Source organism: Balaenoptera physalus (genome assembly GCF_965194825.1).
Source record: "Balaenoptera physalus genome assembly, chromosome: 12".
NCBI classification, from domain to species: domain Eukaryota; kingdom Metazoa; phylum Chordata; class Mammalia; order Artiodactyla; family Balaenopteridae; genus Balaenoptera; species Balaenoptera physalus.
This window is the reverse complement of record NC_138897.1, coordinates 68,013,659-68,040,850: the sequence shown is the minus strand read 5'-3', so window position 1 is coordinate 68,040,850 and position 27,192 is coordinate 68,013,659. Positions and strand designations below refer to the sequence as shown.

Here is a 27,192-nt window from a genome sequence, read left to right as displayed (position 1 = left end):
ACCAAAACCACACAAAAGATACCACCAAAAAGGAAAATCACAGGTCAATATCTTTGATGAATATAGATGCAAAAATTCTCAAAAAAAAATATTAGCAAACTGAATCCAACAACACATAAAGATCATACACCATGACCAAGTTGGTCACAAGGATGGTTCAACACATGCAAATCAATCAATGTGATACACCACATCAACAAAAGAAAAGACAAAAACAACAATCATCTCAATAGATGCAAGAAAAGCATTCAATAAAATTCCACATCCATTCATAATAAAAACCGTTTTGAAAGTAGGTATAGTGAGAACATAACTCAACATAATAAAAGCTATTTATGACAAACCAATGGGCAACATAATACTCAACAGTGAAAAGCTGAAAGCCTACCCGCTAAAATCTGGAACAAGACAAGGATGCCCACTCTTACCTCTTCTATTCAACATAGTACTGGAAGTTTTAGCCACAGCAATCAGAAAAGAAAAAGAAATAAAAGGTATTCAAATGGTAGGGAAGAGGTAAAATTGTCATTATATGCAGATGACATGATAATATACAGAGAAAACCCTAAAGAGTCCACACAAAAACTACTAGAACTGATAAACGAATAGAACAAGGTAGCAGGACACAAGATTAACATACAGAAACCGATTGCATTTCTTTACACCAACAATGAAATATCAGAAAGGGAATATAATAAAATGGTACCTCTTAAAATCGCACCCCCAAAAATAAAATATTTAGGAATAAACGTGACCAAGGAGTTGAAAGACATATGCTGAGAACTAAAAAATATTAATAAAGGAAATTGAAGATGATTCAAAGAAATGGAAAGATATCCCATGCTCTTAGATTGGAAGAATTAATATTGTAAAAATGGCCATACTACCCAAAGCAATCTACAGATTTAATGTGATCCCTATCAAATAACCCCTGACATTTTTCACAGAACTAAAACAAATAATCCTAAAATTTATATGGAATCATAAAAGACCCAAACTGCCAAAGCAATTCTGAGGAAAAAGAACAAAGCAGGAGGCATAATGCTCCCAGACTTCAGACAATACTACAAAGCTACAGTAATCAAAACAGAGTGGTACTGGCACAAAAACAGACATATGGATCAATGGAAAAGAATAGAGAGCCCAGAAATAAACCCATACACCTATGGTCAATTAATCTTTGACAAAGGAGGCAAGAATATCAAATGGGAAAAAGACAGTCTCTTCAGCAAGTGGTAATGGGAAAGTCATACAGCTGCATGTAAATCAATGAAGTTAGAACGCACCCTTTCCCCATAAACAAAAATAAACTCAATATGGCCAAAAACTTAAATGTAAGATGTGACACCATAAAACTCCTAGAAGAGAACATAGGCAAAACATTCTCTGACATAAATCGTACCAATGTTTTCTTAGGTCAGTCTCCCAAGGCAATAGAAATAAAAACAAAAAATAAACAAATAGGACCTAATTAACCTTACAAGCTTTTGCACATCAAAGGAAACCATAAACAAAATGAAAAGACAGCCTACAGAATGGGAGAAAATATTTGTAAATGATAAAACTGACAAGGGATTAATTTCCAAAATACACAAACAGCTCATACAATTCAGCAACAAAAAAACAAACAACCCTATCCAAAAATGGGCAGAAGATCTAACTAGGCATTTCTCCAAAGAAGAAACACAGATGGCCAACAGGCACATGAAAAGATGCTCAACATCACTAATTGTTAGAGAACTGTAAATCAAAACTATACTGAGGTACAAGCCCACACCAGTCAGAATGGCCATCATTAAAAAGTCTACAAATAACAAATGCTGCAGACTTCCCCAGTGGTCCAGCGTGTAGGGCTCTGTGCTCCCAATGAGGGGGGCCCAGGTTTGATCCCTGGCTGGGGAACTAGATCCCACACGTATGCCGCAACTAAGCGTTTGCATGCCGCAACCAAGCAAGCCACAACTAAGGAACCCGTGTGCCGTGGTGAAGATCCCACGTGATGCGGCTGAGACCCGGCACAGCCAAAGTAAATAAATAAATAAATATATTTTTAAAAAGTGCTGGAGAGGGTGTGGAGAAAAGGGAACCCTCCTACACTGTTAGTTGGAATGTAAGTTGGTGCAGCCACTGTGGAAAATAGTATGGAGGTTCCTCAGAAAACTAAAAATAGAATTACCATATGATCCAGAAATTCCACTCCTGGGCATGTATTCAGACAAAACTATAATTCAAAAAGATACATGCAGGACTTCCCTGGTGGCACAGTGGTTAAGAATCCACCTGCTAATGAAGGGGACATGGGTTTGAGCCCTGGTCCGGGAATATCCCACATGCTGTGGAGCAACTAAGCCCGTGTGTCAAAACTACTGAGCCTGCGCTCTAGCGCCTGCGAGCCACAGCTAGTGAAGCCCACGTATCTAGAGCCTGTGCTCCGCAACAAAAGAAGCCACTGCAATGAGAAGCCCACGCACTGCAACGAAGAGTGGCCCTCGCTCGCCGCAACTAGAGAAAGCCCGCGCACAGCAATGAAGACCCTATGCAGCCAAAAATAAATTAATTAATAAATAAATTTATTTTTTTAAAAAAAGATACATGTACCCCTATGTTTATAGCAGCACTCACTATTCACAATAGCCAAGACATGGAAACAACTTAAACGTCCATCGACAGATGAATGGATAAAGATGTGGTACATATATACAATGGAATACTACTCAGCCATAAAAATGAACAAAATAATGCCATCTGCAGCAATATAGATGCAACTAGAGATTATCATACTAAGTGATGTAAGTCAGAAAAAGAAATACAAATACCATATGATATCACTTATATGTGAATCTAAAGTATGACACAAACCTTTCTATGAAACAGAAACAGAATCACGGACATAGAGAACAGACTGGTGGTTGCCAAGGGGGATGGGGCTGGGGGAGAGAAGGAGTGGGAGGTTGGGGTTAGCAAATGTAAGCTTTTATATATAGAATGGATAAACAACAAGGTCCTACTGAAGAGCACAGAGAACTATATTCAATATCCTATGGGCTTCCCTGGTGGCGCAGTGGTTGAGAATCTGCCTGCTAATGCAGGGGACACGGGTTCGAGCCCTGGTCTGGGAAGATCCCACATGCCGCGGAGCGACTAAGCCCGTTAGCCACAATTACTGAGCTTGCGCATCTGGAGCCTGTGCTCCACAACAAGAGAGGCCACGATAGTGAGAGGCCTGCGCACCGTGATGAAGAGTGGCCCCCGCTTGCCGCAACTAGAGAAAGCCCTAGCACAGAAACGAAGACCCAACATAGTAATCAATCAATCAATCAATCAATCAATAAAATAAATAAATCTTTAAAAAAAAAATCCTATGATAAACCATAATGGAAAAGAATATAAAATAGAAGAATGCATATGTATGTGTGTGTGTGTGTGTGTGTACATATATATATATGTATATACACTTAGAATCACTTTGCTGTACAATAATTAAGACATTGTAAATCAACTACAATAAAAAAAATTCTACCAAAAAAAAAAAACATTGGTAATGGAAACTGAAAATGATTCAAAGAAATGGAAAGACAACCCATGCTCTTAGAAGAATTAATATTGTAAAAATGGCCACACTACCCAAAGCAATCTACAGATTTAATGAGATCCCTATCAAATAACCCCTGACATTTTTCACAGAACTAGAACAAATAACCCTAAAATTTATATGGAACCATGGAAGACCCAGAATTGCTAAAGCAATCCTGAGAAAAAAGAACAAAGCAGGAGGCATAACCCTCCCAGACTTCAGACAATACTACAAAGCTACAGTAATCAAAACAGCATGGTACTAGCACAAAAACAAATGTATGGATCAATGGAACAGAACAGAGAGCCCAGAAATAAACCCACACACCTATGGTCAATTAATCTTCAACAAAGGAGACAAGAATATCCAATGGGAAAGAGAGAGTCTCTTCAGCAAGTGGTGTTGGGAAAGTTGGACAGTCGCATGCAAATCAACGAAGTTAGAATACACCATATACAAAAATAAACTCAAAATGGATTAAAGACTTAAATATAAGACATGACAACATAAAACTCCTAGAAGAGAACATAGGCAAAACATTCTCTGACATAAATCATACAGATGTTTTCTTAGGTCTCCCAAGGCAATAGAAATAAAAGCAAAAATAAACAAATGGGACCAAATCAAACTTAAAAGCTTTTGCACAGCAAAAGGAAGCATAAACAAAATGAAAAGATAACCTACAGACTAGCAGAAAATGTTTGCAAATGATGTGACTAACAAGGGCTTAATTTCCAAAATATACAAACAGCTCATAATATTCAATAACACAGAAACAAACAACCCAATCAAAAAATGGGCAGAAGACCTAAATAGACATTTCTCCAAAGAAGACATACAGAAGGCCAATAGGCACATGAAAAGATGCTCATCATCACTAATTATTAGAGAAATGCAAATCAAAACTACAATGAGGTACCACCTCACACCAGTCAGAATGGCCATCATCAAAAAGTGTACAAATAATAGATGCTGGAGAGGGTGTGGGGAAAAGGGAACCCTCTTACGCTGTTGGTGGGAATGTAAATTGGTGCAGCCACTATGGAAAACAGTAGGGAGGTTCCTCAAAAAACTAAAAATAAAGTAGCCATATGATCCAGCAATCCCACTCCTGGGCATATATCTGGATGAAACTATAATTCAAAAAGATACATGCACCCCTATGTTTATAGCAGAACTATTCACAACAGCCAAGACATGGGAACAACCTAAATGTCCATCAACAGATGAATGGATAATAAAGTCGATGTGATATATACACACACACACACACACACACACACACACACACACACACACATATGTATACACACACACAACGCAATACTACTCAGACAAAAAAAGAATGAAATAATACCATTTGCAGCAACATGGATGGACCTAGATATTATTCTACTAAGCGAAGTGAGTCAGAAAGAAAAAGACAAATACCGTATGATATCACTTATATATGGAATCTAAAATATGACAAGAACGAACATATCTATGAAACAGAAACATACACACAGATATAGAGAAGAGACCTGTGGCTGCCAAGGGGGAGGGGAGTGGGGGAGGGAAGGGTTGGGAGTCTGGGATTAGCAGACGCAAACTATTATGTATACAATGGATAAACAACAAGGTCCTACTGTATAGCACAGGGAACTATATTCAATATCCTATGATAAACCATAACGGAAAAGAATATGAAAAAGAATGTATATATGTGCATAACTGAGTCACTTTGCTGTACAGCAGAAATACAACATTGTAAATCAACTATACTTCAATAAAATTCAAAAAGCAAAAACCAAAAAACACCTTCAGCTCAGGCCACCTTACTTCCTCATAATCAACCCCCAGCCCACTTTGTTGTCACCCCTGTACACAATCAAGGTAATAGAGTGGGCCTGAACTAGGGGATACCAAGAGGGCCCCAATGGCTGTGGATTAAGGAACAAACAATAATGCCGTCCAGAGCATTACAATGGAATATTTAAAAATCATTCTATGACTTCTCCCATCTGGGGTGGATGCTTTGACTAGCCTGGTGGAAAAAGTCTTCTCTGGCATGGGCCTTTCTCAGACTAGCCTAGAGGTCACAGAGCTCTGTAATATAAGTTACCATAATAACCCAGGGGGAAAACTAAGGCCTCCACCTCTCCTCCAGCCCATCCAAAGAAGAGGAGAACTGGCAAATAGACTTTACCCAGATGCCATCCTCCCAGGGATATAAATACCTTCTGATCTTTATTGACACTTTTACCAGATGGGTGGAAGCCTTCAACTAAGACTGAGAGAGCTCAGGAGGTAATAAAGGCATTACTAAAGGAAATAATTCCTCTGTTTGGGCTTCCACGGTCTTTACAAAGTGATAACGGTCCCTCTTTTGTGGCTAGGGTTACCCAACAAATCTCTACTGCCCTAGGCATTTGCTACCACCTCCATGCTGCCTGGAGGCCTCAACCATCAGGGAAGGTGGAAAGGGCAAATCAAACTTTAAAAAGAATCCTGGCTAAACTTTTTCGAGAGACATTAGAACCTTGGACAAAGTTTTTACTGATAGCCCTCTTGAGAATCAAGGGGGCACCTAAAACGGGGCTAGGGATCAGCCCGTCTGAAATGACTTATAGTAGGCGCTTTTTATCCTCTGACATTTTGGTGGATACTGAAACCAGTGAGCTTATTAAGTACCTAATTAATCTGGGACTGGTCCAAAAGGCGATTTCAGAATATGGAAATCAGGCCCCCAGCCAGGAAACTGACCCCATTCATATTCAGCTGGGAGATTTTGTCCTCCTAAAAACATGGAGAGAAGCGTCCCCCTCTGATCAATTACTGTGCAAGTGGAGGGGCCCTTACTAGGTCCTTCTCAGCACCCTTATTGCAGTTAAATTACAAGGGATCAACAGTTGGGTTCACCTGTCCCAAATCAAGCCAGTTCCTCTTGAGTCCAAACAGGACTCTGGCTATGAACAGGAAGACACCTCCAACTGGACCTGTGAGCCCACCAAAGGCCTGAGGCTCCTATTTAAAAACTAAGAAGTTGAATATATACTCAAAGGACAGACATCTTTGGCAGATAAGTAAAATGATTTGGTGGGTTGGACTCTTACTCACCATTTTTGCTATTATTCTCTTACTTACATTTTACCAGTTCACTTAACCACCCCTGCCAGGGAAGAACTCCTCTGTCCATGCTGGGTTTAAAGAAGACTGTTCACTTTTAGCTCGCCACCGCCACCATGAAGCCATTATTCACCCTAAAATTTCTCTCCCTCCTGTGGATATCTGCACAAGGGGGATGGAGCGGCAACTCCATAGTACAAGTTTCCTCCACCATAGGAAAAACTGAAAATCTTACTAACTGCTGGGTCTGCCATGCCAACCCCCATGAGGCCCCGGGGGGACCCATCTTCTACCCAGCCTCGGCCAACACCTCCCTCTATACTCTTAACCAGTCCAATTGGTCTTGGGACCCACCCACAGAAGTGCTTCTCTCCACGGTCAATTGGACATGCTTTAACCTGTCCTCAGTCATTTGCATTAACTTGACTGGTAAAGTACCCAGCCTTTCCCTAAAACCCACAGGGATCATATCTTCAAACTTTCAAGACTGCATGATCTGACAGCCATCTTTAGGGGTAGGACACAACCCATATATTGAAGGTCTATTCAAAGATACAAATGCAAAAAGTGGACACCTGAAGTGACCTCAACAGAGCTAGATGAGACACAGAATTCCACCCATTGGACATGTCTGGCATCCCTGGGATCCCGGGAGTCCACGACCTACCCCCATTTTGGAAACTGGAAAGCGGGCACTCTACCCCCTCCATTCACAAAATATAACGTGACTGCCTCACATGAAGAGGAACCTCTTCCCCCATATAAGACCCACTTGCCTGAGGTGGGGATCCGAGGAGGGCCACTTAGTCCCAGCTGCACCTGCTCAACGAATCCCAACCTCACCTGGCAGAGCCAGCTTCTTCAGGAAAACAGATCCCAGACATGGCTATGTGCTCCAAGGGGACACATCATAATTTGTGGCCACCCAAAAGGAAGGCTGCAGGGTCCCATCTATGTGAATCCCCTCTGAGCCATGGGCTACCAATGCATACATAAAAGATTAACCATGGGATCCTACACACTCGCCTTTTTAGCCCCTGGGGTAATATCCATATATAATATCTCCATTCCCCATCCCTGGCTCCAGCGTGCGATTGGCCTCCTCCTGGCAGGAATTGGAGCTGCTATTGGCTTGGTGGTCCCACAGGGAGGCTTTGCATACCACAAGGCAATGCTTCGTAACCTGTCAGTTACTCTACCTACTCTGGCCAGGAGCACGGGGAATGCACTCTCCAGACTCTCAACCTCTCTTAACTCCCTAGCAAATGTGGTGATGGTAAAAGACTGGCCTTGGGTTATCTCCTAGCTTAGAAGGGAGGGGTATGCACAATAATAAAACGTGTTGCACCTACATCAACGCCATGGGCCAGATGGAAGAAGATATCCAAAAGGTATATAAACAGGCTCAATGGCTATACATTTTTGGAAAGGGTAACCCCAGCGCCGACTCCATTGGGACCGTAGTCAGAGGGGTATTACGTACCCCTGGTTCCTACGCCTACTTGGACCTCTGATCACAATAGTACTTTTACTGATTTTTGGCCCCTGCCTTTTTAACCTGCGTGTTAAGTTTGTTTCCTCCAGATTACAACAGTTTCACTGCAGATGATGGTACGCCAGGGATTTCAACCCAGCCCACATGAAGATGGGGACTATCAACATCACCTGGACAGGGTTGCAGCCTCCCACTCCCCACTCTCCATCCCTGCTTCTGCCAATGACCCCGAGACCCCTATCTCTGACAGATGGCAAGGTGGTCTGGACCCCACAGGTAGGCACAATGCCCCTGCTCGGCTTGAAGCAGCTTCAGAAGACGGACCATCGACCCTTTGACCCTTAAAAGATTTTAAGGGTCCAAACTCCTTGAGGGGGCCAGTGTTAGAGCAGGCAGTTGGCCAGATAAGAGCAGAGAAAGGAGGCATGGGAGTCTGACAGGAAACCATACATCTTGTGACCACAGGGGTCCTAGAGGCAAACAAGAAAGGCAGGAACCTCCAGCGTCCGAAAGTAACCTTCTGCTCATTATGCCCTCGTTACAACAGAATTAACACTGTGACCGGGGCAGTACCCATCCTGCACCTGAAGCCACGACAGACCTGAAAAGACCAAAGAGGACCAAAACTCCCCCGTCCTCGGGGAGGCGGAGAAGGGAAATAAGATCGAGAGAAGTCTCCCCTGAGTCCCGCCCTGTAATGAATATTCTTCCCAGCTGTTTCCGCGCCCCATATAACCAACTCGCGGTAACAAACTCAGGGCAGCTGCTCACCCGAGCAGCCCGCTCTCCCTCCCGATAGCGTGCGGTCGCTCAGTAAACCCTCGCTTCGCCTCCGCGGCCTCCGTGTGGGGCTCTGAATTCTGTGAGGAAACAAGAACCTACCCTACGGTTACACGGCCAGGCGGGCAGAAGTTGACCCGTGAACTCAGTTCCCACTTCTCCGTTCTTTGGTCGCTGAATAAAGCCTGTGCTGTGTGGATCTCAGCTACGGTCACGTTCGCCTACTCGAACCCGAACCGGAAAAGAACCCTCCCTCCCCCCAGGCAGAGCCCACACGACTTAACCGGCCACAGTAACTCACACATTTTCCCTCGTTTCCCGCTACTCCACCTCGTCTGGGAGAACAAGTTCCTCTCACTACTGAGGGACTGACGGCCGCGCAGCTTCACCTGCTGTGGGCCCGGTTCCTGACGGCCGCCCTGGCTCCTCCAGAGCCTAGGACGGTGCCTGCCACGGACAAGGCCCGACTGAATGAGCTCTCAAGCAAGTATGTGACGAGGGACCTACCGAGACAGGTGTCCGAAGGGTCGAAGACGGCCTCCGCCCTGAGGGAAAGGGCCACCCGGCTGAAACCCAGCGGCCTCGGCGGGGCCGACCCGCGCTTTAGCCCGTCCTCTAGCCCGTGCAGCGCCAAGGCTAGCGCCCCAGCCCAAGCCCCGCCCTCCTCCTTCTGAGCTCCTCCCCTCAAGCCCCGCCCCACCTTCTCAGCTCCTCCCCTCAGGCCCCACCTCCGCCCTGACCCTGAACGCTGCGGAGGCGGGGCCGCGGCCCTGCCCGAGGGCACGCCGCCGTGCGGCTGACGTCAGCGCGCCGGGGCGGGGCGGGGCGCGAGCAGACGCAGAAGAGCCTGGGGTGGCTGGCGAGCCGTCCCGTGGCCTCAGCTCCGAGAGCGCCCGGCCGTCTACGGCCGCTTGCCCGTCAGCGCCCGGCCCGAGGGACGCGCCGGCGGCCATGGCGCACCGGTGCCTGCTGCTGTGGGGCCGGGGCGCCTGCCGGACCCGCGGGCTGCCCCCGATGCTCGTGCCTGGCGGCCGCGCGGGCCCCACCGAACGGCTCTGCCTGCGGAAGGTGAGTCCGGCACCCCCGGCCCGCTTCCGGCCGACGACCCGCTTCCGGCCCGGCTCCGGGAGTCAAGGTCACGGGCTCTGCTTTCGGCGTGGGTCCCCGGCCCGGGTGGAGACGGGCCTCGGAGCGGCGGGGCTGCCCTGGGCCCGGGAGGCCTGCGGAGCGGAGCGCGTCGGGAGCCGGCGGCGAGGGCTCGGGGGTGGGGCTGTCGCCGTCCGGCGGACAAGACGCCTAACAACCGGGATCGTTAACGGTGTCCCCCCCAGAGGGGCGCCGCTCTGCCGCCGTCAGGTCCGGGCTCCTAGAGCCGATGTCGGCTGTGCGCGCGGCGGACCCGCCTCGCGCAGATTGACCACGACCGCGCACAGAGCCCCGGGGGTGGTGGGCGAGCCCTGGGGTCAGTCGCCAGATGCCCTGGAGGAAGTGTTCTCAGTCTTTACACGGAAAGGGCAGTGATAGCACCTGCATTCCTGATGTTTTCTCCTCGAAGCCCCCTTGCCAGCCAGGGTTATTCGGCTTCGTCTCTTACTCAGAACGGCCGTGCACTAGGCCTTTTTTCCGTTTCTTGCATTACATCCATTTCCCCGTCTTACCTTGCTCGAATTCCTCTTTTGTCCCTTGTGAATATTGGACTCAGACATGTAATAAGCAGGTAGGGATCTGCCTTGTGAGTTTGTAGGGTTTTTTGTCAGGAATCTTATCTAAAAGGCCTTTCTTTCGAGTGGCACTATAGTTTCCGTGAATCTTCGATGCTGAGGTGTAAGGAAGTCTCCTGCTTGTGGAAGTCGGTGCCACATATTCCCTGGTACTGCCCTGAAGATCTGGGTGGGGACGCCAGGGCATTACTCTGCTACCTGCAAGGGACGCTGAGAGGACAGATTTTTCTCTACGTTTGTTCATCTGTTAAAAATCTGTTCTCACAGTGAGGTTCCTGGGGAAAAGATTTTGATGTGTGGTCTCAGGTATAATCCTCAAAGGATTGAAACCGATGCTTCACAACTAAAAAGTACTCACATCGTCAGACGTAAAACCTAATTCTCTAAATTGGGGTCCTCTGTACTTAAATTTTGCAAATTCATAATCTTTTATATGTATTGTTCTTTGAATGGGCTTAGATTAGATAGAGGAAAAATATTTAATTGATGGTTCTTTTGTAGAAAATAATCTCATCATTAAATACAGTCACGGGGGTTATTGCTAGAGGTATTCCAGGTCAATGCAATTTGAAAAGAGAGCCTAAAGGGGGCTGATTATTCAGCAAGCTAATAATGTTTATGAAGTACATACCGTGTACCCATTTCTGTACTTTATTGTGATACAAAGACTTGCTTAATATGGTGTTAATAAAGAACCCTTGCTCTCAAGTAGCTTTCAGAATGATTGGAAATGATAATGTAAATCTGGGTATTGCCACACAATTTTAAAAGTGTTTTTCCATATATTATCACATTTGACCCTCACAGTAGTATCCCTGGGCATTCGTTGTTTTCTCCCACTGCAGGTGCATGACTGTGAGTCCCCTAATATCATGAGATATGTTGAAGATCATCATGCAAAAAATCAGATTTCCAGCTTCACCAAAATTAAAAGTTTTGATACTGTTTGCCTGGTGAACTGTGAGTCTTTCAAATCCCAGGCTAGGTGTCACTTCCCTGTGACATGGCTAGGTCCCTTAAACATGTAACCACTTCCTTCTCTGTGCCACCTCTGTACCTTTCTACTTAAGGTTTTGTATTGTTGCACGTGCGGTGCCGTCCTGTAATTGATTTGTTCCCAGGACTCTTCCTTACTCTTCTGAGTTTCTTCGAGGCAGCACTGGTTCTGGTCCCCCTGTGGGCTCCCCACTGCTTGGCAACACCTGGCCTGGAGCAGATATTCAGTGACTTCTTGCCCTGTCCAGCTTGGATAACAGGTCATTTCAATCCACACCCGTAATGGATTTGGCATTGGAATATATTTATTGACATATGGCACACTCTTATCCATTATCAGTGGTTATTTCTTAGGCCAAGTGTTCCCAGCCGTCAGGGAGGCCCAACATAACAGAAGCTCCAAGTTCTCTCAGACCACCATTGCTGTCTACCAAGAACAGTATCAGTGTTTCTGTCTTACTTTGCTATTAATTGTGCATTAATTTGGAATTAAATCAGCTCATTCTTTTTTGGTTTTTAGTTGATTATTTAATCCAGATATCATAAAATCCACCGTTCTCAAGTGTACTGTTCCGTGGTTTTTAGTATATTCATAAGTTTGTGCAACCATTACCACTATCTAATTCCAGAACATTTTCATCACTCAAATAGAAGCCCTATAACCAGTAGCAGTCATGCCCCATTTCTCCCCAACCATTCCTCCAGCCCCAGGCAACTACTAATCTACAGTCTCTGTGGATTTGCCTATTTGGACATTTCATATAAATGGAGTCATGTAATACGTGACCTTTTGTGTCTGGTTTCTTTAACTTAGCATAATGTTTTCAAGGTTTCATGGTAGCGTGTATCAGTACTTCATTCCTTTTTTATGGCTGAATAAAATTCCATTGTGTGCATATACCACATTTTGTCTGTTCATCATCAGTTGATGGACATTTGGGTTGTTTCCACTTTTTGGCTATTATGAATAATGCTACTATGAACATTCATGTACAAGGTTTTGTGTGGACATATGTTTTCAGTTTTCTTGAGTAGGAATGGATTTGCTGGATCACGTGGTAACTGAACTCTACGTTTAACATTTTGAGAATGCCAAACTTTCCCAAAGTGGCTGTACCCATCACCCCAGCAGTGCACAAGAGTTCCAGTTTCTGCAGATCCTCACCAACACTTGTTATTGTCTCTCTTTTTTATTATGGCCACACTTGTGGATGTGAAGTGATTTTATATGGTTTTGTGGTATTTTGTTTTTCTCATCAGACCATAAAGGAGGCAAGTGAGGATGGATACTAATGCGGATGAACTTCACTTTAAACATTCTCACCTGTATGTAAAAGCTTGTCCTAAAAAATGGTGGTGAATTTTCATTTTTCAAAAGGATAGGATTACTTGAACTTTTCCACTGCCAAATTTGGATATAGGCCCTCAGTGGACCTTGCCGTTGATTGCTTTTAATTGTGCACCTAAATATTTAATAAGGAGCTTGTTCAGTTTGTTTACGTTATATTCTGACTTATATAGGCAGTATTTACAAACAATTTTTAGCAGCATGTTATTTAAAGCAGAGATATATCTGTAAGGGGACTTGTCAGGATGGCAGTATATCAAATACCGTTAGCAAATGTTACTAGTACAAGGGCTATCAGTGACATTGGACCATAACTTTCTTGTCTTTGAACACAGATAAATTTAGTATTGTGTTCACAAGCGGCATTGTTCTGTAATTTCAGGTAAATGACCTTGTAGTGTGATAGACCCTGCAAGTGAGGCAGCAGATGTTCCATGTCAGAGTTTGCCTTTTGAATGCTACAAATTAAGTAAACAATGCCAGAGTGAACATGTTGGTAGAGAATCGTAATTGGGCTGCAGCTCTTAATTAGGTATGATTTGAAGTACTCTCGTTTTCTGGGCGAATTGTGTATCTCCTAGTTCTTGCTGCACTAGAACGGCCCAGGGCTGGACAACCCTAGTCCTCCCTCGGTGGGGGAGCCGTTCTATTCTAGTCTGTAACTGCCTGTTGAAGGGAGAAGCATTTCATCCACTTGGTGGTATTAGGAAATGAAGCTCTTTTCATTCTTACCTTGATGTAACCTTCATGCTTTTATTTATATGTTGTGTTGCAGCTTTATCAATATGCTACAACTCAAGCAAAAACCAGCAGAAGTTCTCTTCTGACAGATGTGATTGCTGCTTATCAAAGATTCTGTTCTCGGCCTCCAAAAGGTAAACATTTAGATGTGACTGTGACGGTAGACAGTCTTGTGACAGAGACTCGCTGTCAGCGGGCGTTGACAGGGCAGGTGCAGAGGCGTTGTTTCGGTTGATTCCTAAGTCTTGTCTCATCTTATAACCCACCCCACCTCCTCCTGTGTGATTGCAGCGATGACAGTGTGTCACCTTCAAATGTGGCACCTTTGTCGGTAATGAGGTGGGCAGGCCAGTGAGGCCTTTCCCTATGACTCCTCGGGGTTGTGAGCTGTATTATCTAGACTTTGATTTACTCCCTACACAAGCAATGCTATACTTCTAGCTTGTGCTTTTTAGTGATGAATCAGCTGCTTTAAAAACAAAGAGCGGGCTTCCCTGGTGGTGCAGTGGTTGAGAATCTGCCTGCCAATGCAGGGGACACGGGTTGGAGCCCTGGTCTGGGAAGATCCCACATGCCGCGGAGCAACTGGGCTCGTGAGCCACAACTACTGAGCCTGCGCGTCTGGAGCCTGTGCTCCGCAGCAAGAGAGGCCGCGATAGTGAGAGGCCCACGCACCGCAATGAAGAATGGCCCCCGCTCGCCGCAGCTAGAGAAAGCCCTCGCACAGAAACAAAGACCCAACACAGCTAAAAATAAATAAATAAATAAATTTATTTATTTTAAATAAATAAATAAAAATAAAAACAAAGAGCACGTACACAAAACTTGATGAATTTTAGTTTGAGGATATGTATTTTTTTCCTTTTCTAACAGGATTTGAAAAATACTTTCCCAATGGGAAAAATGGAAAAAAAGCTAGTGAACCTAAAGAAGTTATGGGAGAAAAAAAAGGTACCTTTTCAAAAGATTATGTTTGAACTTACTGTTTTCCCCTAATATATGATGTTGCTGATAGTTTTCACTGAACAAAGAAAATCTTAAGTCAGTTCTGAAACTGTAGTCTAGGAGCACATATAAAATTCTGTTTCGTTTTATCTTAATTTTCTGCTCATATTTCTTGTCATTTTTCAAATTGAATTAATTGAAGTTTACCTTAGAGATATTGGCTGGTCAGTATCAGTCATATCTAACTGCATATTTGGTAAGTACATTTGGCACATGTTATCAATACATGCAATTTACTTGACATGTATTGTGAGTGCAGTGTTTTTCAAGTTGTTCCTCGGAGGCTTATCATCCCTTAGCGACTCAGAGAGGGTTTGTCAGAGCCGGCGGCTTGGGGGCCTGTGTGGGTCCCAGGCCCTGTTCCCCTTTCACGTGTGATAGCATTTAGCACAGTGCCCAGCACGTGCTGGCATTCAGCTGGCATCGTTTCCTTCTAGGGAAATATAAGGAAAAATAAAATACAGCCTTTGTTTTTAAGTGAACTTGGGTCTCGTTGGAGGGACAAATACATGCTAAGAGAATGTGGAGCATGAAAGCCAAGCCAGAGCCGAGGAAGGAGCAGTGCTATGTGGGCTGATGGAGTGCTGGTGACCGGGCGACTTCCTGTTGACCTTGGTTTGGGACTGATTAATGGTGATTGGTCCACTTTTTAAATATAACCTATTGGGTACCTTTTGCATATATGTTACTTTGTCCCAGAGTACATGGGACATCGTTCAACAACTTTAGAAAGGTGCCTCCTCTTTATTTCCCAGGCCTGGGCCTCTTAGCGGTGGGCTTGCCTCTCTGAGACCCTGCCTCACTTAAGATAGGGGTGCGGGAGCTCCCTGTGTGCATCTCGGAGGGGTGAGCACGGCAGGAAGCCCAGGCCATGAAGCCCTGCAGGTGACTGGGTGCTGAAGCCTCCTGGCCTGCACAGTGAGGGGGTGGCTTCCCAGGAGTTGAAGATGTCAGAACAGTATTCGTGGGTCTTTGAAAGGATGGAGAAGTGGGGGAAAGGGAAGGTATTAGTGACTGTATTAGTTTCCTAGGGCTGCCAGAACAAAGTTCCACAACTGGGTGTCAGAAGCAACAGTATGTCTCTCAGTTCTGGAGGCTGGATGTCCAAGATCAGTGTATCGGCAGGCGGCAGGGTTGGTTTCTCCTGAGGGTCGTGAGGGAAAGGTCTGTTCCAGGCCTTCTCCTTGGCTTGTAGACAGCCATCTTCTGCCTGGGTCTCTTCATGTCTCCTTTTTTCTGTGCATGTCTGTGTCCAAATGTCCCCTTTTTATAAGAACATTAATCATATTGGATTAGGACTCACCCATGTGACCTCATTTCAACTTGTGTATTTTGGTGAAGACCCTAAGATCACTGGGGAGTAGGACTCCAGCAAATGAGTTGGGAGGACACAGTTCAACTCATGACAGTGACTAATTTCAGATTCTTACCAACAGATTTTATGGGGATGAGGTGGGTTTGTTGGTGGTGGTGGTGGTTTTGTCTTTGGCCAGTTATCAAAATCATGTCTTTCCTGCAGAAGAAACTGTTAAGTGTTCACTTCAGGGCTTGGGGCAGGGCGGGGGCACCTACTTTTTACCTTCAGGTGGGAACTCAGGAACGCACTCATGTGCACTCAGATCCCAGCTCTGTCACTTGCTCACTGTCACTGAGCACTGCACCAGGTGATCAGCAGGCATGTCAGCCCCTTTCTTATCTGTAAGATGGGCGGAGTCGTGTGTCTGCTGGTCCTTGGGTAAGTGTGCAGCTTGTGAGACCATGCGTGTGAAGCTCCGGGAGCCTCCCTGCGGGCTACCCCTCTCTCTCTTAGTCTCAGGCTTCCTCATAGCACTTTGTTTAGTAACTGATCAGTTGCCATGTGTTTTGCAATAAAACTTTATTAAACGGTATTAATGAAAACATTGCTGAGAGATAGGAAATCCTGCTGTGCCGCTGTACACACTCTCTGTCTGTGAACAGAACCGAAGCCAGCGGCTGCCCCGCGTCCTTCTGGAGGAGGAGTTGGTGGTGGTGGAAAACGAGGTGGGAAGAAAGATGATTCTCACTGGTGGTCCAGGTTCCAGAAGGTTTGATTCCACACTGTGTGGTTGACGTTGGGGCTCTGGGGTGGCATTCATGGCATTGGAAGGGATTTGCATCCAGCACAGCGTAGACCGTGTTGTTACATTGCATGCTTCACAGAAATGTCTCCTTCCTTGCCCAGGGTGACGTTCCGTGGGATGACAAGGAATTCAGGATGTACTTTCTCTGGACTGCCCTGTTTTGGGGAGGAGTCCTGTTTTACTTCCTGTTCAAGAGCTCCGGGAGAGAAATCACATGGAAGGACTTTGTCAATAACTATCTTTCCAAAGGAGTAGTAAGTATTGTGTGGGCCCGCAGGCTGCAGGGGTTCAAAGGGTGGGGTTCAGATGAGGCCAATAAAGTGATAAACAGCCACCAAGTTAGCCAGGCTTGTTCGTCATCAAGTCCCGTGTTGGATTTTTCTAATGCTGGAAAGTACTGCAACCAAGGAACCTGTTTGTTTTGACCCAGCAGTCCCAAATTTACCACAAACTCCTTTTATTTCTTTTCATGCTAGAGCCTCGCTTTGGAGCCACGGCTCCTGACTGTTGCTCTGGCGTCCCCGTCTGCTCCCATCATTCCTCTTGTGCCCTCGGGTGCCTCTCCTCCCTGCACCTTTCCCAGCCTCTCCCAGCTCCTTTACACCTTCACTGCTTGTAATCTCCTGTGGGCCTCGAAGTGGGTGAATAGGTGATTCAGTGTTTACAGTGAGAGCCATGGGCTCTGAGTGAAGGCCTGGGCATGAGCTCTGTGCCGCCGGGCTGGGTCTTTGCCCAGTGAGACCCGGTTTCAGCTCATTTAAGATGCTGTGGATTGTAAGGCACATGTTATTTTACATGTCACTAAGAAAGATTGAGTGAGCCGCCAGTGAAACTGTGTAATACCATCAGTTGTCAACATGCATCCCAACGTCTGAGAGGTTAAAATATGAAAAATGCCCATCTTAGACTTGATGAAGTAAAGTGGTAGTAAGAGAACGAGGATTAGGCCTGCTCTGTAACCTTGGGGAAATGATTTAAGCTCTCAATACTGGATTTTTCTTCAATGAAATGAGTAAAATAAAGATGTTAATACTTAAGAAATATAAAGAATCTAAAATTATTTTTAAAGGTCGTACAGTAAGGTGAGGATGGACAAAATGGAAACGATTATCTACTCAGATTTTTGAAGCAAGTGAGGCTCTCACCTGTGTGATTCCCAGGTGTCGTGAGGAGCCTGCTTTCTAAGAAGTGACTCCTATCCTTCGAGTGTGGGGACAGGTCCTGGCTTTGTAGCCACATCTCCTCCTGACCTGCTGGTTCTCTGCACTCAGTCTACCGTTGCCCCAGCAGTTTTATGGGGGGTAGAGTTCTATAGTCCTTTCCAGATGGTGAGCCCCTATTCCGGTTCCTCCTGGAACCTTCCAGGGCTCCCTCACTTCGCATATTGGGCTCGTACCTTCCAGACTTCCTGCCAGAGCAGACTTGACAGCGGCAGGAAACGGGCCCCCCCAAAAGTGCTCCACTCCGCAGCAGCCAGAGCCCTCAGGGTGAGGTGTACAAGCGATCTTCAGGACCCTGTGTAGTTAGAAGCTTGCAGGAAAATCAAGTTTAAACCATTTTATACCGTAGAGGGGCAGAAATTTAAAAGTCTTACAATAGCAAGTGAGGACAGTAGTGTTTTGGAGAGCGATTTTGCCCTGCAGCCTAGCCGGACTGTGTTTATCTATAGGTACGTATCCCAGGGAAGTTCTTGAAGATATGTCCAGATGGTATACACAGGAATGTTCACAGCAGCATTGTTTGTGATGGGGGAGCGTTTGAAACAGCCTGAATGTCTGTGAACAGGAGAATGGACCAATACCTTGGGGTGTACTTATAAAATGGGGTACCCTGCAGAACTGACATGTCAGCAAGGAGAACCTTACAAATACAAGGACAGAAGAAAAAGTTGTAGAAAAGTACATGCCAGATGAGACCATTTTTAAAGTTTAAAAACAGGCAGAAGTGAGTGTCTGTTTAGGGTTGGGTCTCTGTGGCCTGGGACCAGGCCCTGCTTTGGGGTGGCCAGCACCCGCTGCAGAGAGCGGCCACCTCTGGGTGACTGGGGGCTTCAGCAGTGTTTGTGATGTTTTCTTTCTCAAACAGGAGGGGGCAACACGGGGAATCCTTACGTTATCTTCTTTCTTTACTTTATATTCTTTTGTGTGTCTGAAATGTAGGCATTTCAGATGAGCTTAAAAGAATATCTCAAGTCTTTGTGTAAATTTATGTTTGAATATTTAACTTCTTAAAATTCCAGGTAGACAGACTGGAAGTCGTCAACAAGCGTTTTGTTCGAGTGACTTTTACACCAGGAAAAACTCCTGTTGATGGGGTAAATGATTTTATTAATTGATGTGAATTAGCTGTAAATTAACTTTTCAGATGTAAAACTGAAAAGCAAGCATTCCCTCACGTTGCGGTAGCCATGTATGCTGGCCGCGTCGGAGCTGGGCAGCGCAGCAGCCAGGATCCTCACTAACAGTGAGGATGTGAACGTTGTGTCTGTAACGTGTGCAGGGACTGGGCAGTGGTTTTGGTTTTGGTTTGGTTTGGTGATCACGTTGGCTGTTCATTTAGGAACCAGTGAGTGAAATCTAGTTTTCAGTATTCCAGTATCTATGATTTTTCAAGACTGAGAAAACAGTTGTTTGGTTAAGAAAAAAAATGTTAAAAATCTGAATTGCTTATGTCTTAAGACACCTTTTGTCAAATCAGTTTAAGAAGCATTCTGGTCATATCTCTCCCAACTGTTTTGTGATGTTATATTATTTTAATTTCCATTTCTGTTCTTATTTTAAAAAAAACATTTGTATTTCTTGTCCAACCAGTTTGAACTGTGTTCCAGAGACCCCAGAGTGGGTTGAGGGGATTATGGGGGGGAGGGGGGAGGGGGCAGATGAGGTTTCCAGGTGATTCCCAGCCCTCCTGGGCCCAACCCCCAGGCCCACTCCTAGCCCCTGGGCATCCTGCGATCTTACAGCTCCTCTAGGGCCAGCCCTCTTCCAGGCTGCATCCCTTCTATCTCAGGATGCCTTCGCTTCACCATTTCGTCGTCATCCTGCCTGGATGGGGCCACATTTAAGGAAAAAGAGAACTGATGGTGACCATGTCTCTGATAACGTATCAATAAATATAAGAATATCTGTAACGTCATAGGACTTTGGTATTTCAGTCACTGTTAGGAAAGTTGTTTGAATTGTCTTAATCCCCACCCCCCATTCTCTTTATCTTATGATGAAATGTTCATTAATAACCATGCTACTTTTTTTTTTCTCAGAACTATTCCTCAGACTTTTAGTGCTGGGAATTAAATTGGCACTCCCTTTCAAGAGGACAGTTTGGCAGTGTGTGTATCAGCAGTTTTGAAAGTACGCATACACCCAGTAATTTTGCTTCAGTGATAATCCTAGGGAAATAATTAGGGATGCATGTAAAGGTGTCTGTGCAAGGATGTCCTCCAAAACATTGTTTATAGGGCAAAAAATTAGAACCATATAAACAGGCCCGTTAGGCCCCTGGTCAGCAGTAGCGGCTCCTCACGTCCCTCTTTAATCACCTGCTGGGGCTCGGCTCTCAGTAGGGCCTGCTCCTCCCTGGGGAGCAGTTTTTACACTTAGTACTGGCATGCACAAGCATTTTCATATTGAAATTCGTACCATCTTATTATAAATTACTTTGTACCACTCCTTTATATTACAGTTAAGGTTTTATGTTGATTTCTTTTCAAAATTGTGCATATTTCAAGATTGTAAAAGGGGTATTATGAAACCTTGAAAAAACAACATCAAAATTGCTAATAGTGTTTATCTCTGGATATTGAGGTCATGGATGCTTTTTATTTTCATTATGTTTGTGTTTCTTTAGTTTTTTACAGAGAATATGTATTGCCTGTTTAATAAAGACTATTTCAAGCTTTCGGAAATGGGTCTAAGATTTTCAGTGTCCAACTGCTTATGGCATAGCGATATTAATTGCTGTGCTGTGCTGTATAAGCACAGGCTTTGGAGTCTGATACACTTGGCCTCAGATAAGCTCTGCTCTTTACTAGCTCTATGGCCTAACCCCTCGAAGCCTCAGTTCTTTATCTTTAAAATGGGAGTGACACTAATGCTCTTAGGGCTTAGCTCTCAAATGAGATTGTGTAGGTCAGTGGTGGTTGTCAAACCTCAGTGTGCATAGGAATCACCTGCGGAGCTGGGACCCACCCCAGAGGGTCTCACCTAGGTCTTGTCCCTGGAATCTCCGTGCTGCTGGGCCTTGGTCCGCCCGACTCTCTGATGTGAGGCATCATTTAGCTTGTTGCCCCGTTGGTGGTGGGAGCCAAGTTGGGGAGTGTTCTGTCATTGACACATTTGGGGCCTGTAACCACAGGAATCGTGTAGCTTTGTCTGTGAACAACTTACCGAGAACTATTGTTATATAATATTATACAACTTACTCGCCGTCTTTTGTTTTTAGACACATGGAGAGAAACACCAGAGTGACGGCCCCCACTCAGTAACCCTGGTGGTGGAAGGGTTGCGGGGACGTGTTGCTCTTGTCTGTGTACACGTCTCAAGTGTCTGAGGTTTACGTGTTTTTTAGGTGTTTGCAGGTTAGAGGAGGAATAAAGTCTTTCGGGGCTGTGCAGTGCAGCTGATACTTGCCGGGTGCTGGGAACAGGGGCCAGTGTGTGGGGAAGCTCCAGAGGTGGGAGTGGTTGTGTCGGAGAGCCAGTGTGGCCTGCTGGTTATTGTCGCTGGCCCTGGAGCCAGCCTACCTGGGCTGGCTTACTAGATGTGTAACCGTGGGCGGTGAGGTCACCCCTGTAGTTTTGTCCTCTGTCATACGGGGACAGTAAACGCCAGCACGGTGGGGAACCCTGTGCTGGCGGGGAGCATCGCCATTGCCTCCAGCCCTTCGGGTGTCCCTCCCTAGGGTCCCAGGAACTCCCAGGTCCAGTGACTGGAGGGGATTTCTGCCCCATTGGGTGGAGCTGCCTTCTAGCGGTCGGTGATAGCACCTCCTTCTGAGGACCCAGGGTGTCGTGGTGCATCTGGGGCTGGGAACCATCCCAACACTGAGAAGTGCCATCACTGCCGCAGGCTGGTGTTTAGTTTGGGACCAGGCAGCTAAGAAGTTCCTGGGAAGTGGACAAGAGGAAAAGGACGCTTGTTTGTTTATGAAAAGGGTTGTCTTTTCAAAGAGAGTTTTCATTTTTCAAGTTTACAATTTTAGGACCGTGGAGGAATGCTGCTATAGAAATGCCTACTGGCTGAGGCTTGTCAAGGGTTCTCGCTGAGTGAAGCTTAGTCACTGCATGGTTAAAACAAGTCTTGTGTTATTGTTGGGTTTTTTAATTTGTAAATTTGCAGTATTTCTGAAAAATTCTTGGAAAGTTGAATCCTTTGTAAATTGAATCCTTTGTTTCCTCTTCATTCCCCTAACAAAATTAGGATATTTTGTTTTTCTGTCCTTACAGCAATATGTCTGGTTCAATATTGGCAGTGTGGACACCTTTGAGCGGAATCTGGAAACTTTACAGCAGGAATTGGGCATAGAAGGGGAGAATCGGGTCCCTGTGGTCTACATTGCTGAGAGTGACGGGTAAGAAGCGTGTCTGTGAACACAGGAGGCTGCCTGTGCCCCTGGGCTCACTGTGTGTTCTGTCACCAGGGGGCATCGCATCACCCTTTATATTCTCAACAGGCCTCTCAGTTTGGCCAGAGTTCTTTTCAACCATTAGTAACTTACTAGTTTGCTGGAGACTGGTTGATTTTCTACATGTTAATATTTATCTTGATTAAGCAGTGGTTTGGGGTTAATGTCCAATGCACCGTTCTTGAGTAGGATTTTAGCATAAAGAGCCTGTTTGTGTTAAAGAGTGGCATTCCCACCTTTTAACTATCCTTTACATTTGTATTTCACAGAGTTTCCAGGATTTTTAAGTAATGCTTCTTCCTCTCTGGTCAGAGGTGCTTCTTCACTTAAAGGTTATTTGTCTTTAGAAAGGCTACTTCGGGTCTGAGTCTTTCAGGAACAGTTTGTTGATTTCAGGAGTTGCTTGTCTTTGGGTTTATTTGGGAATACATGGCCTTTGAGTGCTCACCCATGGACGCCCTGGTAGATCTCCTGGTGGTGACCCCATTTGCATTAAATGCAGAACGCATACCTTGATTTAGTTACCAGTTTGAGAGTGAAAGTAGAAATAAAGCTTAATTTTTTTGTACATGTAAGAAAGCAGAGAAAGGGGTAGCTAGCATGTTATTGAGCTGATGGTCTTACTCGGCTTCAGGGACTCTCTTGAGTCTTGGTGTATGTAGATCTGCAATCTACCTGCAGTATTATTAATAGATCCAGCTAGCTGCCGAGATTATTTCACACGTGATGCAATATATCCCTTGGTCCCCGAAGTTATCATATAATTACTTAACTTTGTAGGCTGGTCCTGAAACATTACACAAAGTTTTGTTGCACCATTCCTTAAACCTTTATTGTCAGTGTGTTTATTTTTTTTCTCCAGAAATAAACCAAAGGTAAATTGTTCATGGTTTAAATGCTATAGCAGCATTTAAAATTTTATAATAGATGAAAAATTAGAAAGCTAATCCTGGTTTTATTCTTGTTTTGTTTTGTTTTTTACATAAACCATGTATCAGGTTTTGACCTAAATTTCTTAGGGTAAGTTAAACTAAATTGCATTCTGTTACCCAGTATAAGTATATGTCTGTGCCCGTGGTTGTGTGGAAATTGACTTTATTAAGACAAACAGAAAGCAAAAGGCTGTAGGTCATCCCTGAGCCGCTCCCCCCAGGGCAGGCACGGGTTGGAGGGCACCCCTGCCCCTGGGTCTGTGAGCCTGCATGAGCCGCCCAGAGACAGCTTTCACCACTGTTGCCTTCGCAAGGATTGAATATTTGGAAGACATCTCTTCAGAATAAGTTGATGCATTCCAATGAGAGAACTGGAATTTCTACCCAGGCTAACACCAGAATCATGTTAAAATTGTTAAATGAGCAATTTGAACGAAATTTCTTTGAAATTTTGATGTAGTGATAGTAAATCACAGGTCTGTCCTGTGCATAAATGGTGGTTCTTGAGGTAGGAATAAAGCACCACTGGACAGCGTACGTGTTAAGAACAGGTTTTTCTTTGGTCTTTCTGAGATTCTCCTTCAGTGATACTGACACACTAAGAGTCTCCTTGTGCCTCAGATGTACCCGGATAGCCCGGTGTTGCACAGGCAGAAACCGTGTGCAGTTACGGGGTGGCGGGTCCCTCACAGGGCAGCCGAGCCAGGGCCGTCCGCCTGAGCGCTGCGCTGTCGTGTGGCCCCCAGCTCCTTCCTGCTGAGCATGCTGCCCACCGTGCTCATCATCACCTTCCTGCTCTACACCATTCGGAGGGGGCCGGCCGGCATCGGCCGCACGGGCCGGGGCATGGGCGGACTCTTCAGTGTCGGAGAAACCACTGCCAAGGTCCTAAAGGACGAGATAGATGTGAAGTTCAAAGATGTGGCGGGCTGCGAGGAGGCCAAGCTAGAGATAATGGAATTTGTGAATTTCCTGAAAAACCCAAAGCAGTATCAAGACCTAGGAGCAAAAATCCCAAAGGTAAAATGAACTTTCAGAAGACGGTTTTCAGCTCATTAACCCAAAAATCTTCTGAAGTATTTCTTGATCTCTGAAGTTACAATTTTATGAAGTTTGATTACTTATAAAGTAGCTCTTTTTCTCTCCTTCCTCCATCTTAACTTACTAGTCTCCGTTTAACTTGCGCGTCTCTTCAGGTCGGCTGTCCTGCGTGGATGTGTCTTCTTGCAGGTAGCGTGTGTTCCCGAGAAAATGTGTGTCCTCTCCCCTTGGTTTGCTGCCTTCTCCCTCCAGGGCCACTTAGACAACCCCCTCTTAGCAGCCCCGAGCACATTGCCTCTGCTGTGACCTCGCTGTCCCTCCCTCAGCACCATGAGCAGGCCTGGCCTGGAACTCAGGTTCGTGGCCCAGGACTCCATGGAGGACAGACCTCCCCCCGCCCACTGCATGCCACGGGTAGCCTTGCCCATCTTTGTGTCCCCAGGGCCAGGCTCAGGCATTAAGTAAATGAAGAGAAAATGTTTAACTAATTCTTTTTAAAACCCGTTAATAAAGTTTACTTTAAAGGAGTCCTTTGTAAAGGGAATCATCATTTCCTTGATTTCATGTCCTGCCTGCCTCCATGGATAAAAAGTCACATTTTATAGTTCTGTAATTTGCTATACTTGCATACCTGTTCACATCATATTTAGGCATCTCCACGACTTAAGTAATTACAGTGTTTGAGCAAACATAGTATTCTTTTTAAGTTCATCATTGGTTATTAAATTTTTACTTCATTTGTGAAATTTTACAGGAAAGAAAATAAGTAAAATGTAAGTGGGAAGTGTGATATTTGTGTCTCCTTGAATTATTGAAGTAAACCTCAGGCGGTTTATTAGTAGATTCCCAACTTAAGTCACCCTTTATATACTGTTAGGTCTAAAAAGAAACACTAAAAGTCTTAAAAAGTAAGAGAAGTATTTCAAATTTCACATTCTTACCAAGTTTTTTAAAACAGTATAGTCTCTAATAGTCTTTTCCTTTCTCTTCTCACTAATATAATTACTTTCTCTATGTTTCTCTAATATAATTTCTAATATATTTCTCTGTATTTCTCATATAATTTTCTTTCTCTTCTTACTAATATAATGTTACTAATATTCTTACTAATATAATTACTATCATTGTTCACATGTTTAAGAAATATTTAGTGTATATCACTAAAATTTGTAGACAGATTTATACCTTGGAATTATTTATGGATATGCAATTTATTTTTCTGAAATTCTGGTCAAATATACTTTCTCTTTTTTGTATCTGAAGGGTGCCATTCTCACCGGTCCTCCAGGCACTGGGAAGACACTGCTGGCGAAGGCCACAGCCGGAGAAGCCAACGTCCCTTTCATCACCGTTAGTGGATCTGAGTTCTTGGAGATGTTTGTCGGTGTGGGTCCAGCTAGAGTAAGTCTCACCTCACACTGTATTAACTCAGCAGGTCAGAAGGTGGGCCAGGGCCCCCACTGCCGTGGTCTGAGGGCGGGGCGACAGCTGGCTGGGCTCAGGAGGGTCATGCCTCTGCTGTGTGTACACGTCGCTGGGTGTTTGAGTAAGTGTCTGCTGTTACTGCCTGCCTCGGGCGTGAAGGGGGCCCGGGGTGGTTGGACTTATAAACTGAATACAAACTTTACAACTCTACCTGTTACCTTTTAGTAGGACAAAGATATGTAGCGTCAGTTTGTTGGTGTTCGTGCTTCTTACATAACAATAACTGATGAGCTTTTAGAAATAATATTTGCTCACCTTACATAAGTTTCCCACCGTTTGCCATGTGACTTCTTTGCTGCTTGTAACTTTTTAAATTTGTACTGTACAGTGTGTGACACAGGATGGCCTTCCTGGGGGACAGGAAGCTTGATGTCTGTGTTTTATTGGGAGGATAACACTCACTTGTCAAGTGACTCCAGTGCTTACATTTTCATCCAGGTCCGTGACTTATTTGCCCTCGCTCGGAAGAATGCCCCTTGCATCCTCTTCATCGATGAAATAGATGCTGTGGGAAGGAAGAGAGGAAGGGGCAACTTCGGGGGGCAGAGTGAGCAGGAGAATACCCTCAACCAGCTGCTGGTGGAAATGGATGGTGAATATTCAAGTCTTTTGTGTTTTGAACTGCGCTAATTGTTCTTCATGTTTCTAAAATGAGAGTCCTGTGCTGATACAGAGAGCAAAGAGGGTTTGCTAAAATAAACAGCCCTATCGAAAGGCTCTTTTATTCCAGTACAGGTAATAGCAAAATAGTCTTGCCTGGCAGCCTGCCGTAACTTAATATTGGTGTTAAGATGGCATTTGTACCTGGTGCCAAGTAAGAGAAAAACTGGTGAAATGCTTCACTAAAGAATCATAATCTCATTCTCAAACCATTTATGATTCTGAAGGATCAGGAAAACCCATGCGTTAGCAAGTGCGAATTTGGCAGATTTTGAGTGGGTCTGCGTTCCTGGGCCGGGCATGGGAGCCAGACTGAGAAGGTGGGGCTGATCCTCGGCTCTGCGGACCCCCGTGCACAGCAGAGCCCACCCTGGAGGAACGGGCCAGGCTTCTTCAGCGCCAGGGTCCTGGGGGTGACGGCTCTGTGGCCACGGCATTGCCGTTTGAGAAATGGCCAGTCAGACGAGCAGGCTGAGTCTGCAGAAGAGGTTGGAGGTGAGGTGGTGCCTGCCTTCAGATATGCAGTGAGTGGTCCCTGTGGCCCAGGGAGTTCAGACACTTCCTTTGCAAATTAAACCTTAC

General features: G+C 45.1%; 2 protein-coding genes across 8 annotated transcripts in view; one reads left to right on the top strand and one right to left on the bottom strand.

Annotated features, from left to right (window-relative positions):
- PRELID3A (PRELI domain containing 3A) overlaps nt 1-9,614 on the bottom strand; it is a 108,861-nt gene extending 99,247 nt beyond the window's left edge. For 2 of the 3 annotated variants that reach the window (XM_082417080.1, XM_082417078.1), the window contains exon 1: nt 9,465-9,603. The gene's annotated coding sequence lies outside the window, so the exon portion shown is untranslated. Of the gene's footprint in view, nt 1-9,464 lie in introns of all 3 variants that reach the window. The other variant, XM_082417092.1, reaches the window with a different exon arrangement.
- A 170-nt stretch (nt 9,615-9,784) lies between these two features.
- The window catches only part of AFG3L2 (AFG3 like matrix AAA peptidase subunit 2), a 27,392-nt gene continuing 9,984 nt past the window's right edge, over nt 9,785-27,192 (top strand). For 2 of the 5 annotated variants that reach the window (XM_082416960.1, XM_082416961.1), the window contains exons 1-10: nt 9,785-10,025; nt 13,798-13,897; nt 14,637-14,714; nt 16,728-16,834; nt 16,972-17,124; nt 19,110-19,184; nt 22,314-22,438; nt 24,171-24,444; nt 25,729-25,866; nt 26,389-26,542. In XM_082416960.1, coding sequence (XP_082273086.1) covers nt 9,909-10,025; nt 13,798-13,897; nt 14,637-14,714; nt 16,728-16,834; nt 16,972-17,124; nt 19,110-19,184; nt 22,314-22,438; nt 24,171-24,444; nt 25,729-25,866; nt 26,389-26,542 — 1,321 coding nt within the window. In that variant the 5' untranslated portion in view covers nt 9,785-9,908. Of the gene's footprint in view, nt 10,026-13,535; nt 13,555-13,797; nt 13,898-14,636; nt 14,715-16,727; nt 16,835-16,971; nt 17,125-19,109; nt 19,185-22,313; nt 22,439-24,170; nt 24,445-25,728; nt 25,867-26,388; nt 26,543-27,192 lie in introns of those variants that run through there. The other 3 variants (XM_082416957.1, XM_082416959.1, XM_082416958.1) reach the window with 3 other exon arrangements.